Here is a 17,554-nt window from a genome sequence, read left to right as displayed (position 1 = left end):
CTGTTGGTTTGCAAGGGGGGCTGTGAATGCAGCTAGTAAAGCTAAAAACACAAATGAACCATTTAACACACAATCATAGCAGTGTGTCGTCATATACACAGTGTACAGCATAATACGTACATGCATAAGTATCTTATCTTTTACACCAGTGCAACCACCGATTCCTGTGCTGCTTGACAGACACAATACCACAGAGGATTTTAAAAGCGAAAGAAAATACAAATGCTCATGGGGGAATGCCTTCCAGATTAGGGGTTCTTATTAGGGATGCAACAGTACAGTTTTCTCACGGTTCGGTTTGCATCACAGTTTTTGGGCCACAGCAATGGTACGGTTTCCATATCTTAATATAAAACTACTCACTGGAAAAGGCAATATATTGCACGTAAAAATAATTAAAAGCAAGCACAGATATAGTCAAACCACTTAATTATAAAAACGTTACACCCTTCCATAAAAATAGATGTAGTATAAAATAAAACAAAAAACAGCAAACATTATTGTAGACATTACTGTAGCCACCATAATTAGCAACTTTGTCACTGTTACAAGTAGAATATCAGAGAAGAGCTCAGATGTAGTCAAACCACAAAATGTAACATAAAAAGGGCAAGCACTTTTCTTATCAAAAATAGGCAATAAGTCTAAATAGTTAAACTACATTGTGCTTTGTTTATTGACCGTCATTTTTCCGCGTTCATCATAGTCAACTCTAAATCCAAAATGATCCAACTCTAAATCCAAAATGATCCCACACCGTGGACTTGTAAGAGGACGGCGTCTCTTCAAATGTTCACTGTTCCGTTCACTCTCCATTTTTGCTCAAGGTTTACTCTCCACTCTCTTTTCCAGTATTTGCATGCCTGAGCGCTGATTGGCTCCTAGAAAATTCAGGGACTTCTGATTGGCTCTGAAGGCAGCATGAACAGTGCAGTGCTGCTCTCTCTACTGTGTCTGCTCCGAGTGTAACTAATCTTACAGCATGCGCTGTACCAAGCTTTGATAAAGTTTTGTGACAAAATACCATTGTTTGCCTTTGTGTATTGAAGCAAACAGGATGTATTGAAAGGTTCAATAAAATATTGAATATTGATGCATCCCAAAGTTCTTATAGACAAGAATCCTCTGTGTTCTGTCAAACAAACAACAGCAACAACAACAACAACCACAAAAAAAGCCCCTGCATTTCCAGTTTTCATTTCTGAGGTGCAGGAAATACATAAATTATGCTGACATGAAAGAAGGAAACAAATGTCCTGTCAATCAGATTAGAATCACAGAGGGCTTTTATTTTGAAATTGCTGATTTGCTCTTCTCCCTGTGCCTCTGGCAAACCCTGAACTCAGCGGGAACAATTGGATTCATTTAAGATTCACAGAAGATTCCATGCCTGCCTAGTTTTACATTTGTATGGAAATTAAGAGATGGAATCTGGTAGTGGTAAATAGTCTGTCCAGAAATGGATTACTTCTGCTCCTGTTTTTTTTTTTTTTTTTTATTAACATCAGCAGAAAAGTTTATGTTCCATGATTTCGACTTCAGAGTTGAAATGAACAAAATCCTAAGCACAACTTAATCTGATGGCAGAAGCAACACTGATAGTTCCCTCTTCAACTCTACCAGTGAGTTGAAAAAAATAAAAATCTGTTTGTCTCTGCTTTTCTGCACACATTTACATCTGTGGCAGATCTGAGTTCAGCTTTACCCAATCAATGGATTCAACTTCCTCAACAGCATTGGAAACCCCAACGAAGGCTTTTATTAGTTATCTTCATTTCCAACATACAGAACACCTATAAATGTTCTGCCACTTTGCCTTCAGGAACTACACAGCTGTGAAGCATCTAAAAATGTAATACAGTCAACTACATAAATTATGGAAGACAACAACATTTCCTTTAGCAAATATAAATCCACATTACATGAATGCAGCAACAACACCTTGCCGTGGCTTCTGCTGATCGGGCACCTTAGTGCATGTCAGACAGGGAGAGTTTTCACATGGCCCTGCTACCAGCCAGCAGCCAGGTTACATGGCTGTTGCCCCATAACAACAAAGTCGCAGGTTCTTATCTGGAAATGCATCCGCAGTAGAAGATGAATGGGTGAACAAATGAATGTTTGCCTGATAACCAGGGGCATTCACAGTACTGGAAACTCTATTGGACTCCTAACAGAGATGAACAACAAGAGACTTTGATTTTCTTTATTTGTGTCATCATTTTCAAAAATTGACTGATACTGGCCTGTTGTTCATCAACATGTAAAGCTTTTCCAGACCAGCACCTACTCAGAACTTTGTCTCACCTCAGCTCACCATCACCTCAGGGCATCTATTCTTACTTGTCCTGCTACCCATACCCAACATTTTCTGTGTGTTCAGCCAAGAGAGATGTTTTTGTCTTTTTCTATTGACAGAAGAATTTCCAGCCTTAGCTGCAAAGGCTTAATATTCGCAGACTAGTGACTGACCTTCAGACAAATTTTCCTATGCATATGGGGTAGCTGTGAGTGCAGGATCAATTTAGAGGATGATGTTGTGTGTCTGGATCTGGATCCAGTGCTTGAACATGTGGAAAGGGTTCCAGTAGGGTGGTAGGTTGCTAAACACACATTTGAAGCAACTGTGTACTCTTTGGAGCAGTGTATAAATGGGTGTCTTTTGGGTAAAAACCCAAGTATTTCCTTTAAATCTATATCAAAACGTTGCAGAGTCTGCGCTCAAATCCCGGCGGAGCCTGATGACGCCCAGTGTGCTTATAAATCAGAGCTGTTACGAATGAGATCTTGTGGCAGTGTAGCATACTAGCAGCTGAGTGAGAGCTGCAGTACTCCTCTTCATTTGGGAACCGGATCTTAACAGGATGAGTTTTGAAGCGTCACCCATGGCGGCTCAGCAGTAATTGAATTGAGTTGCATCTAATCTCATTGCCCAGCTCCTTTGGTTCCCTGCCTCTCATTAGGGTTCGCTGCAGAGTGTCACAGGCCTCTCTCCCTCCTGCTCTCGCTCTCTGTCTCTCACACTCACATCCCTCTCTCATATCTCACAGCTGATCCAGGCTAACCAGACAAATCAGAAAAACCATATTGCAAATTTATCTCAGCATACAACTTGACATTAGCCCCCAACTGGCTGTCGGTTTTCAGGAACCAGCTGTAATACTTCGTATTATGTTTCAGTATCATTACACTGTGTCATTGTGGCATTACACTAATCCACATCAATCCAAAATCTAATCTACCATTCTGATCAAATAATGACATGTTAGTAAATAAGTCACCACTAACCACGCTGCAATGTGCAATAAATAAAGAAACCACAAGCAATCGAAACCACCGGCACAGTGAAGAGTAAGAAATGAACAGCACAAACAGCACAATCTCTGAGGGATCAAAATCTAAAGTGCACACATGGAAAAGTGGCAGTTGTTGCTGAGCCAACAGTAAATGTGGCTGCTTTCCTCCCTAACTTGCCAATCTTCTGGTAAATGAGGGTCTTTGGCAGGCTGAAATGCCCTGCTGAGTACGGTCCAGGGTCTCAGAGGGCATCAGAAACAACTGAGCCGAAACCACAAAGATAATGGCCTTGACTCCTAATTGTAGGACTGGCTTGCTTTCAAGTTTGAGCGGTTGAAAGGCAGAAGGTCAACTTTACAGATGAAAGACTGATACAATATATGATGGTTCAGTTTGGCCTCACGCTTCATTAAATGCAACTCTATGTATGCACAAAGTCATACATACTCCCTGAGATGATGTGTCTCCATTGTCTTTTAAGCAAGCCAAAATAAATAGTAATAGTATTTAGGGCCTGTTGAATGTTTGCCTCTGAGCTAAGTATGCTCACAAGGCTCTAAGGATTCTCCCAGTGTTTGTGCAGTGAAGACAAAAACTCATGCGCAGAGAGAGGAATATATTTCTTCTGATTAGTCAACTGGCCAAAAACTAGTATAACATCGTCAAGTGTTACATGACCTGCAGTTTCCTTTAGCAAACTATATAAAGTAATGTAAAGTAAAGAAAAATAAAATAACATAAAAATGGAACGAGTTAAAGCAACATCTGATTGTTGAGTGTAGAAGGAATCTGAAAGTAGCTGTAGTAAAGGGATGGGAATTAAAAGGGATTTTACACCTGACAATTAACAAAGAGAGAAACAATTAAGAAACTGGTTCACCCAGCTTGACTAATTTAATGGAAAAATATATGTTTTGATGTAGAGTCAGCAAGAGCTACAAAATGAGCTCATCCAGAGAAAAGAAGCTTTAAACATTTACCCTGATGGTAGAAAATGCATTCACCAGGAAGCCAAAGCCAAAGAAGCCTAAAAGTCTGTAGCCAAGTCTTTGAAGTGTTTTTACATTAGGCCTTTAATCAAAACAGTCTCACTGCCAAGTGCTGTCCTAATCAAAAAGGCAGCGCATGTCAAATCAAACAGAAGCAGCATGCTGTCTATATCTTTAGAAGTGCATACATGCAGGAGGCAGAAGAGCGACGCATTTCCACTGTGAAAATCCACCCACAGACTTTTCAGAGCTTCAGCATCTCTTCCTGTCTGTCTGTCTTTGTTCTCTTGTCGCTCACACTCCAAACATACGGCGATACAACAGCAGATACACTGGCATCAGCACTCACACACATACTCCAGGAAGTGTTGATTAATCAGCTGAAAGTGCCCAAGAGATTTACCTTCCATTAAATATTACTCTACTCTTGTGTTTTTAGTCTTGACAGTGACATATGCACATTTTATATGTTGTTTCGAAGAAACATATCAAATTGGTGCTGGGACACAGTGTACCATCAAAGCAATCTGCCACTTCTATGAAGCCGCTGCTTGAAGCAAAGGCCAGGACGTTTGGTGTAATGAAAAAAAAGAAAGAAAAAAAGACGCTCCCAGCAGTAATTTCATGGCTGCTGAAGCTAGCATTGGGTAGGTGGTAAAATGGCTTTATTCCAGGTTCAGTTAAAAGAGGACACTAAGGTAGCATGGAGGTTTATTGTGTGCTTATTGTGACAGACGATGGCTCTCAAAATGCTTTTTTTTTTTTTTTTTTAAAGGTGCTTGACGTGTAGTTTCTCAAGGGGTTACTGAATTACAGAGGTTGCCACTGCAAGCCGGACGGTCTGTATAATGGGATGTCACTTTTGCAGTGATACCTGTTTATGTGTGCAAAATAAAAGAGAGGGAGAGAAAATGCCAGTGATGCATAGCTTCATGCACATTTCTTTAATATTATTTTTCTTGTGTGCTTTATGGCTTCTCTGATGTGCCCTTTCTTGTCAGCGTGTCCAAGCTGATTTATTCTCCTGATGCATGCATAATTTAGTTGTTATGAAGCCGGCATGAAGGACCACTAAAGCACCAGAATCATGTGTGTGTGTGTATGAAGTCTCAGCTGGATGCAGCTGATGTGCCATTATAGTGGCTGTGATGAGACCACAAAGCCTGGCAAACAACTGCAGTCTATGATATAGACATGGCTGCAGTAGCAAGATGGCATTCACACTTATGAGTGAATCACATCATGAGCTGGGACTATAAATCAGCAATTGTGGGTCACAATATTGCATTTGACTAGACGTTATTAGAGTGAAATGACATAAAAATGACTTATGCACAGAACTGAAATAGGGAAGAAAAAAAAACCCAAACAAAACAGCTGATGGTTTGTAGCACCACTTGGAAAAGATTTCAAAATGCAAACTACAGAGCCACTTCACAGGAAAACACGTCACCACACGTCTTTAAGTGGTGATGCTGGGGCAAAAAGCCTTTTAAAAGTGTACTTAATAAGTTCAGTTTTGGACTATCCTTAATTCATTTGGTAGCATATCACACTACTTGATTTGTTTTGTTGTTTAGAACAGTAAGACTGAGGCCAAACCGCCAAAATCAAATTAAAGGATGGACCTGATTTTGTCTGCCATCAAAGGCATCTTGAAGAGCAGCGGGAGGCATTTATTTTTTGACTCTCAGGGAACAAAGGCAACTGTCTCTGGGTAGCCAATTAGAGGGATTGCTGAAGAATGGAGGAGCAAAGTTCGCTTTAGTTGCAGTGCCTGATTGCCCCTCCAGCCCCTCACACCCGCCCCCTCCTCCTCTTTCTATCTACAGTAACTTGCTAGAATTAAATGAGATGAGGCTAACTACGTGGGGTCATCCACAATCCTCCCTTTTACAAGCCTCTTGGCCGTGTTGGCACATCACTTTGCCAATCACGCCAGACTGCAGTTATCTTGTCTGCCTGCTTAACAACTGATCAACAGTGCCTGTGCTGAGTTATGAAGGTTTAATACAAAGCCAAGTAGTCTTTGATTAATGCAGCCTCCGATCCAATACTTGCAAATCATTTCATTACCCAACCACCGTAATTGCATGTTAGAAATTCTTACACACTTCTATACAATAAAAGAAAAGCGACAAATATCACAGACAGGTGCAAAAATACAGCTGATGCATATATCAGTGAATTCCTGTATTCTGAAATTAATGAGACTTTAATCTGATCTGCGCTCTGCTTATTAAATAAAAAGACTTTTCATACAAGTATCAGTGTTATTTAGCATAAAAACTGCAACTGTCTGGACACAGACAAGAAGCATGTAATCAGTGTATGAATTCAATGAATTCAACTAGCCAATAGAAATAACTCAGGATGCTAAGGATGCCAATTTGGCCCCCTTAATCACTTGTGAAATAAGACCGAATGAAAAGATGCTTTCTGTCTAAGACCTGATAAATACAGAGAAATTTAAAATACTTGAATGAGTGGGTTAGGACTGCGTTGAGTGATTCACAGTGGCTGCACATTAGCCTGTCAAAACAGTAATGAACTCTACGGCTGTCTCTGAGCGTGCTGAGAAGCTGAAATCCCTTCTGCTGTTAGAGACAATGACTTCCCTGATTGTACATGTGACTCCAGTTCTGCATTGCATGTCCTCTGTCAGTGTCACACTGGTTCCACTCAGTCATTTTTGTCACATACAGTTAAGACTAACTGAACCAAAGGCACCTGAATAAAGCAGCTCAAAAATGTGATTTTAAAGGCACAACTAGTTGAAAAAAATCAATATAATTTATAATTATTCATTTTTCATTATTAATATTGAAATAACAAAAGGATGCATTAATTGTTTGAATGCGGGGTTAATTTACCATAATGGAAAGAGAAAAAAAAACCTTCAGCATTTTTACTTTAGTACTTTAGTAGTTGATGGTTTCAGTCGTTTTGGAGCAGATTCATTTGTTTCATCATTGCTTTCATTGTTGAAATACCAAAATTGGGCTGTTTGATTTAGGTTTAGGTCCAGACTGTTGGCTGTCTGGGAGACAGCTGCCTGAGTCACAGTGAAGGTGAAATTAGCTATTTCAGAATTTAAATATATATCTCTGGTTCAACTTCATTCTCATTCTTCTGAACACATACATTTCTCCAACAATATATAGTACAGTTCAAATCAAAACTGACAATTTAAGACCTTTTACAAAAAAAAATGTGAGTGCAAAAACACATTAGTGGGTCATAATTTGCACATATTTGCATGTCTTAGAATAAATTATTTCCACTGTGTTCAAAAATAGCCAACAACCTCCAGTGATCAATAACGTACCTTATTCTTACATACATTTGCTGAATAGACTCAGCAGCAGTTGAGGTCACTGAAAATATTGACAGAGTGAATGAAAGAAGTACCCTGGAGGTATTTTTGTACTGACCAAGAGACTATAACTTCTTGCTGGCAGATTTTTGTTCAAAGTACATTTGACTTCCTTGTGCGATAATGATGGTTTTGATATTGAATTCTATTTCAGCTGTAGTTTTAACTGTCAGCAGTTAAATGATAAAGGCAAATAGCTGTGCGCCCTCTGAGCAGCAGCTACATGTTGGATCGTTTTCCTCTGAACTGGATCACATTCAGAATATTGATCGCTCAAGGAAATGATGGAAGGAGATGACAGGAAGCCCAGCATTGTTCTTGGTATGTCATCAACGCCTTGATATGGCGATGGCAAATGTGAAACTGGCCCAAATCCTATGTCTCACAAAAGCGTTATGGATTTAAAGAGGTGGCTGCTCCAGATCTTTTGCACAAACTATTACAGGTTTTACTCTCCACAGATTGGTATTCACAAAATGTCACTGGAATATAAACAAGCTTTTACAATGTCAGAGGATTCCATCAGTTACATTTCCATCTTTATTTGGGTTCCTTTTTTTTTGTTTTGTTTTTCATTTCAAGGTGAGCTATTTGTTTTTTGCCTTACAACTAACAAAAACATTGTAATGCAGAGTAGCAGAGCAGCAACATAAACAGCAAAGGAACAGGGTGAGACAGCTGAGATGAGAGAAGTTAACATACAATTGACCCTTTACTGCGCCCCTCCCCAAACACTGATTGTGACAAGAACCAGCTGACCTGTCAAGCTTTGAATTTAGAGCTTTACATTGTGTTTCAAGTGTTTGGATGGAAATGTCCTGTGTTGTAAACTGCTCTGTCATAAGCTGTAATTATTGTGATTATTCATATTCTGATTGAGTGTCCAGCTAACTGACTTGGTACCTGAAGAAGTAGACAAGCTTAGGGCTCATGGTGGTCTATACACACACAATTAGCTAGTTGGTTAGGTAAACTGCATCTTTCACAAAAAGCACACAAAATAAGTTGCGTTTACCTTTATACAACAGGATGCAGACTGAGGTTCAGCTAAAGTTAGCAGAGTGGCTTCAGAAGGGTAAGTTCTAGTCACTGGGAAAACAAAGATACAGCCAGCATACACTGTGCAGTATAATATTGCATGGTAGCTGCTTTAATATACCACACATGTCTTCAGTTTCCAAACACACGAAAGAAGAGTTTTTGGAGCAGTTGGGGTCTGTTCTTAAAATGTTTTATTTTATTAATTTATTTTTTTTGGTGACCACTTTTAGAATCCGATTCTAAAAGTGGTCACCAAAAAAAATAAATTGCTCCAAAAGTCACGCTGTGCTACTGTGCTACAAAAGTCAAGCTGAGCTCAAAGGTACACTGCAGGGAAGAAGGCCCATAAGAGAAACCTAAAAGCATAAAGATAAGGTATAGGGGTTTCTGAGAAAGTGAGAGACTGAATCATAAATCAAGCAGAGGTGAGATTGCTGAATCAGGGTTGATTGTGCCTGGGAGAGACAATCAAGCCTGTAATCATCTTTCTCTGCTGCACAGACCTGGCAATTATCTGCCCATACCTGACCACTAGAACAGAAAGGGAAGGATCCATCCACCTTCAGCCTATTCACACACTTTTTTTAATGGCTTTACTTTGGTCAGTTACTAGCAGAGCGGCTGAGAGGAAACAGGGAGAGAGAGAGGGGCGAATGACCTGAAGCACAGGTCCCTGGATTCGAACCAGGGATGCTGCAATTACATGACACGCACTCTTAGCCACTCAAACACACACAGTCCTATTTGATGGGAAATTCAGCTGCTGATATTAACTGAAAGGAGGTGAGCTGAAATTTTTAGGAGACAGAGGACAGCTGCAGGAATCGTTCCCCAGTGTACATAATATTTGGAGTGAATCAAAAGAAAGTGGCCATATCTGTTTGGATCTTTCATCTCTTTATACCAAGACATGTATTAACACAAATGCAAACGCAATCTCGCACCCACACACACATCAGTCACGTAACCTGCCACTGTATTACCTCGGATAAAAGAAGAGTAGCCACTCATTTTGCAAGTATAACACTGCCTACGGAGGCTCCATTTGCGGTGCCTTCATCCTAATGTCAGCTTTCTAATAGCTGTCTGATATTGGCATTCAGGGCAAAAATTTACCTCTATTTCAATCCAATATGTTGAAGCCTGAAGCATATGGACATCACTCTCAGACTGAAAGCAATGCACTGTGGCCTAAAAGCATTTTTTTGCCAGTCCAATAACAAAGCCAAATGAATAGTGTGGTTGTAATTAATCTTCTCTATTGAATGGATAAAACCTTTTGGTGGAACTCGGCTCGTGAATGCCTTTTTTCCCCATAGAGCAGTTTTCTCTTCCTAATAGGCGAGTTTGAAGCTTAATTGCAAAAATACCTTGAGTATTGTAGGATGATCAATGCTTTTATCAAACACAAATAAAATGGCAAAAAGCCACCCAAGAACATAATGTGTTTCAACAGATGTTTTGCGTTTAGCAGTGAGTCATTTGTCATCGGTCATATTTGTTTATTCACTATGTATGTAGCGTTGAATCAGAAATCTGTCAGATCATCCTGTATACGGGGCTGGAGGTTTATTATTTTTTGACTTTGTTGTGTCGTGAGCATTTGCTGCACATCGGTTCTGCTTATGAGACAATGTGTGACAACACCTGAGATAGTAGAGCACTGATAAAGGTTATTGCAACACAATACTCTTTCATTGATCCTCGGTTCCATAGCTGCATCAATACGGCTAACTCATTGAGACCAAACAAAGAGATAAGTGACTGCCAGCCAGAGCTAATTGTACCTCTGGGGTTCTACTGCTGCAGTTGCAAAAGAGGATATGACTGTGTAGTAGGCTAACTCAGCTAAATATGGGGAAGGAAATATGGGAAGGAAACTAAAGAATATTTCCTTTTGAAATAGAAAATCCAAAATGAATTCTACATTAGTGTTATGTTAATCTCAGATTTCGAGCATCTTCAGACTTCATTGCAGTGTCACTTATAACACCTCAACACCGCATATTCACAGTCGATAGGAAAGGATTAAATTGATTGTTAATTAGTTGTTAATGTGTAATGCTTATTGGTCATTAATTTAAGACGGACATTGGGCTTTATTGCCAGCACTTTGTAACAGTTGAAATAATTAATTGAAGTAGTGAAATCATCCTAAACAGTTGACTGATAATGGTAAATGAAAACATTTAAAATAACCGTTAAATGGAAGGTTTCAAATGAAGATATTTGCCAGGAATTTGCCAGGTGGTATTGATGACGGGCTGCTCAAGCTTTTCAGACAGCGTTGTCTAGCTGTGTCAGACAAAATTTGTTTGGAATCGCTAAATAAATAGATTTTTTTTAAATTGCGCATACAAAAGCAAATTGTCTGTAAATTTTTCATTTACTTCAGAGCTGAAACATGAACAAAAACACACCCTTGAAGACTACTTTCCCCTTGTCACATCTATAGGTTTTGCCAACAGTCGGTGTCCATATTGTGGGGGGAAGTGCACTACCTGATAAGTGGAGGTAGAGGCTCTCTGACACATCTGTCTGCTTGATGAGCCAAGTGTCAAAGCCCCCTAAGGTGCTGGATGGAGTGCATCAATAAACGGCTTTAATCCCCTCCTGGGGCCAATGTCCTCCACTAATAAGGGATCGTCTTATACCACTGGCAGTAAGCAGTGAGGTAAAAGTGGCTTGGCATTGGCCTCAGCACGGGGATGTAGGGTACACAGGGAATTTGTCTGTACACAGGTAACAGGCTGTAAATCACAATTGCCTGCTGTTGCTTTAATTGCTCTGGTCTGAATTGCTGTTTTGACGACCCCGCCTCCCGCCCCCTGACACACACACACACACACACACACACACACACACACACACACACACAAACACACACACGCGCGTACTCACACGCATGCACACACTCAAACACACACACTTTCCCTCCCACTTTTGCCCTCTGTCCCTGCTTTTACTCTTTAAAGTTTGTCTGTGTGTCACCACTCTTTTCAATATCAATTTCTCTTCCTTTTTTTCCACAGACACTTTTTCCCACCTCCACAATATATCCAACTCTGCTCCAGACAGTCTCACTTTCCAGAGAGAAAAAGGAAAGGCGGAGGCACGGTGGCCGGTAGCTGGACAGTATTGGTTGTGCTGAAGGACGTGTGGGTTGCTCACATCCCCAGGGAAGATCTGATGAGTGTTCTAGTCAGAGTGACCCTAATTAACCACATATTATCTGCAGGCTGTGTGGAGGATTAAGGCCCTCAGTTCTGGACCCCTCAGGCCTGGAGACCCAAAGACACAGGACTCTGCACAGAAGCACACTTCATGTTGTGCCTGTAAGCATAACAGAGTGAAGAGGGGGAGTGAGGCTGAACCATAAAAAGAACCAGAGCAGAGAACACACTGCATAGAAGACAGGTTGCTTGAAGCATATCTGCAGGTCTGGACCTTTATATAATGAGCAAATAAACAGCACATCCAAGCTGCTACATACAGAGTGGCAGGAATGTGCTGCAACCCTTTGTGGCACCCTCCCAAAGAAGAAGAAATTGTCTGTTTATTGTCTGTCATATGTTCAACACATCCTTCGCCTATGCCCAGGTGTTGTTTGAGCAAATTGAAGTTTCTTAGGAGGATGGGACCATTATTCTATTGAGAGATAATGGATTCATTTTCTCCTTTGACATGAGAAACCGCACATATGAATGCTACACCATGTTGACAGGTTAGGCTGCAAACATTAAACCAGCATTTATTGTCTACTAGTCAACACAATCTTGAAACAGTACTCAAAAAAAAAAAAAAACCCTCATAGATGCAACACAATGATCAAAACCCCCAGGCAGGAAGAGAGCCTGGCTCCTGTAGGAAATACTTTAGTGGCAGATGTGACATACTGTACCTCACTTCAGATGAAAGAGTATATCGATAAAATGATTAAAAGAAAGATTAACTGACTAAACCAGCCAACTGCTAGAAGAATCTAAAGGTTATAGCTCATAAGATATGCCGTTCATTAAAGTCTAATGTGTTATTACAAGTGTTCTGAGCAGCTACTGAATATATTTCACATTTAAATATCACCAAGCCACTGTATAAAAGAGTGCAGCGTAAACAGTTTAACAGGGCTTTCATAAAGTATTACAGGCTACATCTGAGCCTATTCTGAGTCGCTGAAACATGTTCTGGGCTGCCTCACTGCAATTCAAGCCTGATGCCACTGAAGGCCTGCACCTTCACCTACCTCGGTCAGTGTCGTAGAGGTAGACAAACTTCTGCCACTTGTAGTGAGAGAGCAGGCTGAGGACAGCACCCCGAAGGGCGGGGCGCATCTGGATGACAAACTGCACCTCATTATCGGTGGGGTAACTGGGTGTGACAAAGGAGGTGTGCAGAGCTCCGCAGAAGGAGGTCAAGGTGTTCATGGACTTCTTGTCGTAGAATCCGAAGATGGCGTAAACCCCACGGGAGAACTGGGAGCAAACTGCAGGAACAGCAGAGGGCAAGAGGACATGAGTGTTAAGGTACTAGTCAGCAAAATATGCATGCACTTTCACAAAAGCGTGTCTCACTTTAGGCGGCCATAGATCAATCGTTTGACCTGCCGCAAAAAGCTAATTACAGGTTTACTCTAAATGACCCCCAGTGCAAGCGATTGAAGCACTGAAGGCATTACCCCTTGGAAAAAAAAAAAAATTGATAACTCCACATTACTTCTGTACAGACAAGTTTTATTTGATCAGGTAATTATAATAGTAATAATAATAATAATAATAATAATAATAACAAATACATTTTTCATAGAGCCTTGCATGAAACCCAAGGCCATTTCACAATAACCACAAAATCACATGACATGAACAAACAAAAACCACAACTAGCTGGGAAAGGCCAGCAGGAAAAAGGTGCCTTAAGGTGATTTAAAAGAGATATTGTACAGGTATATATCAGAGACTACAGATATTGTAGTCTGATTTTATTCAAGAAAATACATGCACAATTTAACTAGTTTGAGACATTTAACATTTGAACACAAAAATTAAATATCCTAATCTCTCTAAGTTTAATGTATTAAAAAGGGGGATGTCAGAACTTGAAACTTGGATATATCCAGAAATGTAAAAGGAATAGCAAGAAGAATCTTCTTCTGTGGAAGGAATAGGTGTTTTTACTTGTCGTTTGTGACAGTAAACCAGCAGGCTGAGGACAGCACCAGTACAAAATGAGCATAATGATAATGTCACCTTGGGCTTGAGGAAATTGCAAAAGACATTTTTCCACTGTTTCTGACATTTTACAGACCAAATGAGTCAGTTAAGGGGCATTCCACAGATTTTACACCATAACTTCAGTCATTAAGGCTACTGCTCAGCCTGTTTGATGGCCTTTAGGGCTCTGAAGAGAGATTTTCATAGTCTGAAAAAGTAACCTTAATGATGTCAACAGGGTTATCTCAGCCTGGGCTTGAAGATTACAAATCCTTTGATTGAGTACTCAATCATGAAAATAATTACTAGTTGCAGCCCTAAGGCCTGATACATATCCCCGGTCGTCACATTATAGAAATGTATTCTCTGTATTAATATTCACTTTCTGCATCTGGATGACAGATCTGAAGAAAACCAAACATGTGCTGCATCAGAAGGTGCAGCGAATCTGGCAATAGTCTGGCTCACATTGTGACAGGTTGCCAGTAGTGACAGGATCCTGTAGGTGTAAATCCAAGCGCCATGTTTATGTGTTTGCGATGGTTGAAAAGTGTCAGCCAAAGGACGGAAACATCATGCCGTTCACCAAAGGTCTCTGGCTCTTACTAGGAGCTCTCACCAGTTATTGCTCAATTCCCGCATCCACAGTGAAGGCGTCACTGCAGCATTCACAGCAGCTGTGAGCGCCACTGTTGCCTACCGCCGCTTCTGTTACCTCCCACGAAAGAGCTGAAAAAGACAGCTCTCTCTGCCTCGGGTGAAAAGGGAGCACGCTTTCTCTGTCAATGACCTCAGGTGTACCCACAATGTTTTTGTTGATGCCACAATACACACAGCAATACAACAACTTCCTATTGCATTTACAATTGGTTTTAAGGTTTTCCTCTGTGCACACAAAGCCCTTAATGGGTGAGATTCACGCTACAATGCTAAGTTCCCTATTAACTATATATTACAAAGGATATTATGATCCTCTACTGCTGACTGGTTGGATTTTCTAGGAACAGCAGTAGGAAAACTGGAGATGCAGCCTTTGTCAATGGCCTTAAACCATCACGGCACCTACAGTACTGATCTACAGCAACATAAAGCGTGATGAGTTCTCCAAGAAAAGGGACAAACTCTAACTAGCCCTGAATTTTTTCAAAGCAAGCAACCTCTTTCACAAGCTTCACACAGCAAGACACAATTCAATAAAATTACAACCTGAGACGGCCAAAGATAAAAGAAAATAAAGTTATAAAATAATTTGAATGTTTTCACTGGAACAAAGCTATAACAACTATATAACTCTGGCAGCCTATAACTTTGGAGGAATGAACATGTCACAGTGACAGAAGAAAGTTGTTTTTTTTTTCTTCTTCTCTTAAATTAGCACACACATCTGATGAAATTTTTGACAGGCAATGAAAAAAAAAACCAAACATGTTTCTGTTTGCTGGTGTCTTTGTACACTCCAGTGGGATAGCATACATTGTCAGGCAGGAGTGACTTTATTTTAGGCAGAAGCCATTAATGTGTAAACTAATATTCAGACATACAGTTCTCTTATTCCGGCCAACTCTCAAGCATTATTGCTGAGTGATCAATTCTTCTTAACTTCTACAAACATTGTGAATATTCCAGTAAAGTGGTCCAGATGACACAAGGAAGGGTTTGGGCCTGTGTTGTGCAATACCTGTGTCAAGTATCTGGTTCTAATTGGCTGATGGATGGGTGACGTATGATAAGATGCATCACACATAGCCAGAGCTCAATTCATCACTAACATGACTGTTTGCACTTTGTGCCTCCGTTCTAATCGAGGACAAGATGAAATAACACACAAATCCAAAAGTGCAATACACAAACCCCCCCACCCCACCCGCTATTTCTGCCTGGGATGGTGCCACAGTAGGTGCAAACCTTTCCGATGCTAAAAGGACGACATGACATCGGCTCTTAAGCACAATTGCTCTGTGAATGAGAGATCTAGTCACTGCTAGGATTTGCCTTTGCCCCCCCCCCCCCCCCCCCTCCAAATCTATTTCCTCCTTCCCTATCTGCCCTGGTACAGACAACTTTCCCAAGGTATAAGCATCCATTGTCGGCAACACGTGCACACCACATGCACACATGCCGGCATATAAACACACACACATCACAGCTTCTTGATAAGTGAATCAACAGATGGACAGCAGTATTGTGGGTAAGTGCTGCAGGGTGAATGGTGCAATCTCCCTCACTGAATGGGAGCCAGTAGGAGTTCCAGACCTTGTGGAGGCCCAGTTTTCTCTGCAATCTCTCTTAATTTGGGCCAGTACTGACACAGAACCTATCTTAAGGGACCAGATCTGGCAGCCTCTATCTCTCTGCTCAGCTGTCCTCTGCTTATTAGGTTGAGCTTTGAGCAAGCCCATGCTTCAATAACAGATATGTCCACAACACACTCAAACCCTCTCTCCCTATACCCTCGTCTTTTTGTGTTCTCATCTTGGCCCCTGTTAGTGAAACACTGTCTTTGTGCTCCCTCCTTTTCAGGGTTGCTGCCTTATAGAAGCAGAAAGGTTTGCGTTGAAGGGATCCCATGAGCAACTTCATCTATGGTGATCTGAGTTGCACACCGGGGGCCACGGAGTCTCACTCCACCAGACCTGCCAGCATGCTGCAGCTCTGCACCTCAGGCACACTCCCTCTCATCACAATTCAGCACCTTCTGCAGAGTCTGTCCTCATGAGCATCATCTGTGACAGGTTACATGGTTTTACCGGGCTGCCCCCACACAGCCACACATCATAAACTGTGGCCACTACAGGTAGTACAACACAACATACAACTAATGGAAGCAGCGTTATTGATCTTCGATGGGGGGCCATAAGCTGTGCTGTGCAAAAACCTCTGATCCATTTCCATAGTCAAAGGACAGCAAATCTCCTCGCCACATGTTGCGACATCAAAAGATTTGAAGGTATTTAGTATTGACTGGAGCTGATAGTGAACCAGGTGGAGCGTCGCTAGCAGTTCTGTTGATTTTGCTTGATTAAGTAAACGTGCTGCCACATCAGCAGAGATGACTCTTCCTCTGGCAGCTACAGTACAACCTTCGACAAAAACCCTAACCTCTGTAAGAAAACAGCAATTTGCAGCAAAGTCCTGCTGGCTCTTATCGCCAACAGCTGGCCATCTGTGAGGCCTATGCTTTATTAAATTTTGTCTTTAATTTGCATATTTTAAAATAATATTATAGCTTTTAATTAATCAACATTTCTGTTAGAGGCTGCGCCAGATTTCTAATTTACTGTGCATTTAATGTATTCTGTAAACCTTTCAAATATTGATAAACTTGCAAATGAGCAAACCACTGTATACACTGAACAACAGCAACCCCCCCGAAAAGTTTCACTTAAGGAAACTTCTGGATTAAGAGTCACACTGGGTATAGGTATGTTTTCCCTTACTCCCTTCCTTCCAGAGAGATGTCTCTCCATGCAGTACTGATCCCCTCCTACTTCAACGCTTCACTGTCTCTCTCCACTCTCCTCTCCTCCATCCTCACCACTCTCTTTGACCTCTCCTTTTTTTGTCTTTTGCCTCAGCCATCTGGTCATCCCCCAAAGCATACATCATCTTCAAGCATGGCAGTATCTCTCTCCACCTGAGTGCTC

General features: G+C 41.0%; 1 protein-coding gene across 3 annotated transcripts in view; it reads right to left on the bottom strand.

Annotated features, from left to right (window-relative positions):
* Positions 1 to 17,554, bottom strand: part of gria3b (glutamate receptor, ionotropic, AMPA 3b) — a 76,509-nt gene that overhangs the window by 40,144 nt on the left and 18,811 nt on the right. For all 3 annotated transcript variants that reach the window (XM_029513324.1, XM_029513323.1, XM_029513325.1), the window contains exon 3: positions 12,947 to 13,186. In XM_029513324.1, coding sequence (XP_029369184.1) covers positions 12,947 to 13,186 — 240 coding nt within the window. The remainder of the gene's footprint in view (positions 1 to 12,946; positions 13,187 to 17,554) is intronic.

The sequence above is a fragment of the Echeneis naucrates genome, chromosome 10 (genome assembly GCF_900963305.1).
Source record: "Echeneis naucrates chromosome 10, fEcheNa1.1, whole genome shotgun sequence".
In the NCBI taxonomy this organism is placed as follows: Eukaryota; Metazoa; Chordata; class Actinopteri; order Carangiformes; family Echeneidae; genus Echeneis; species Echeneis naucrates.
This window is presented reverse-complemented; position numbering and strand designations above follow the sequence as displayed.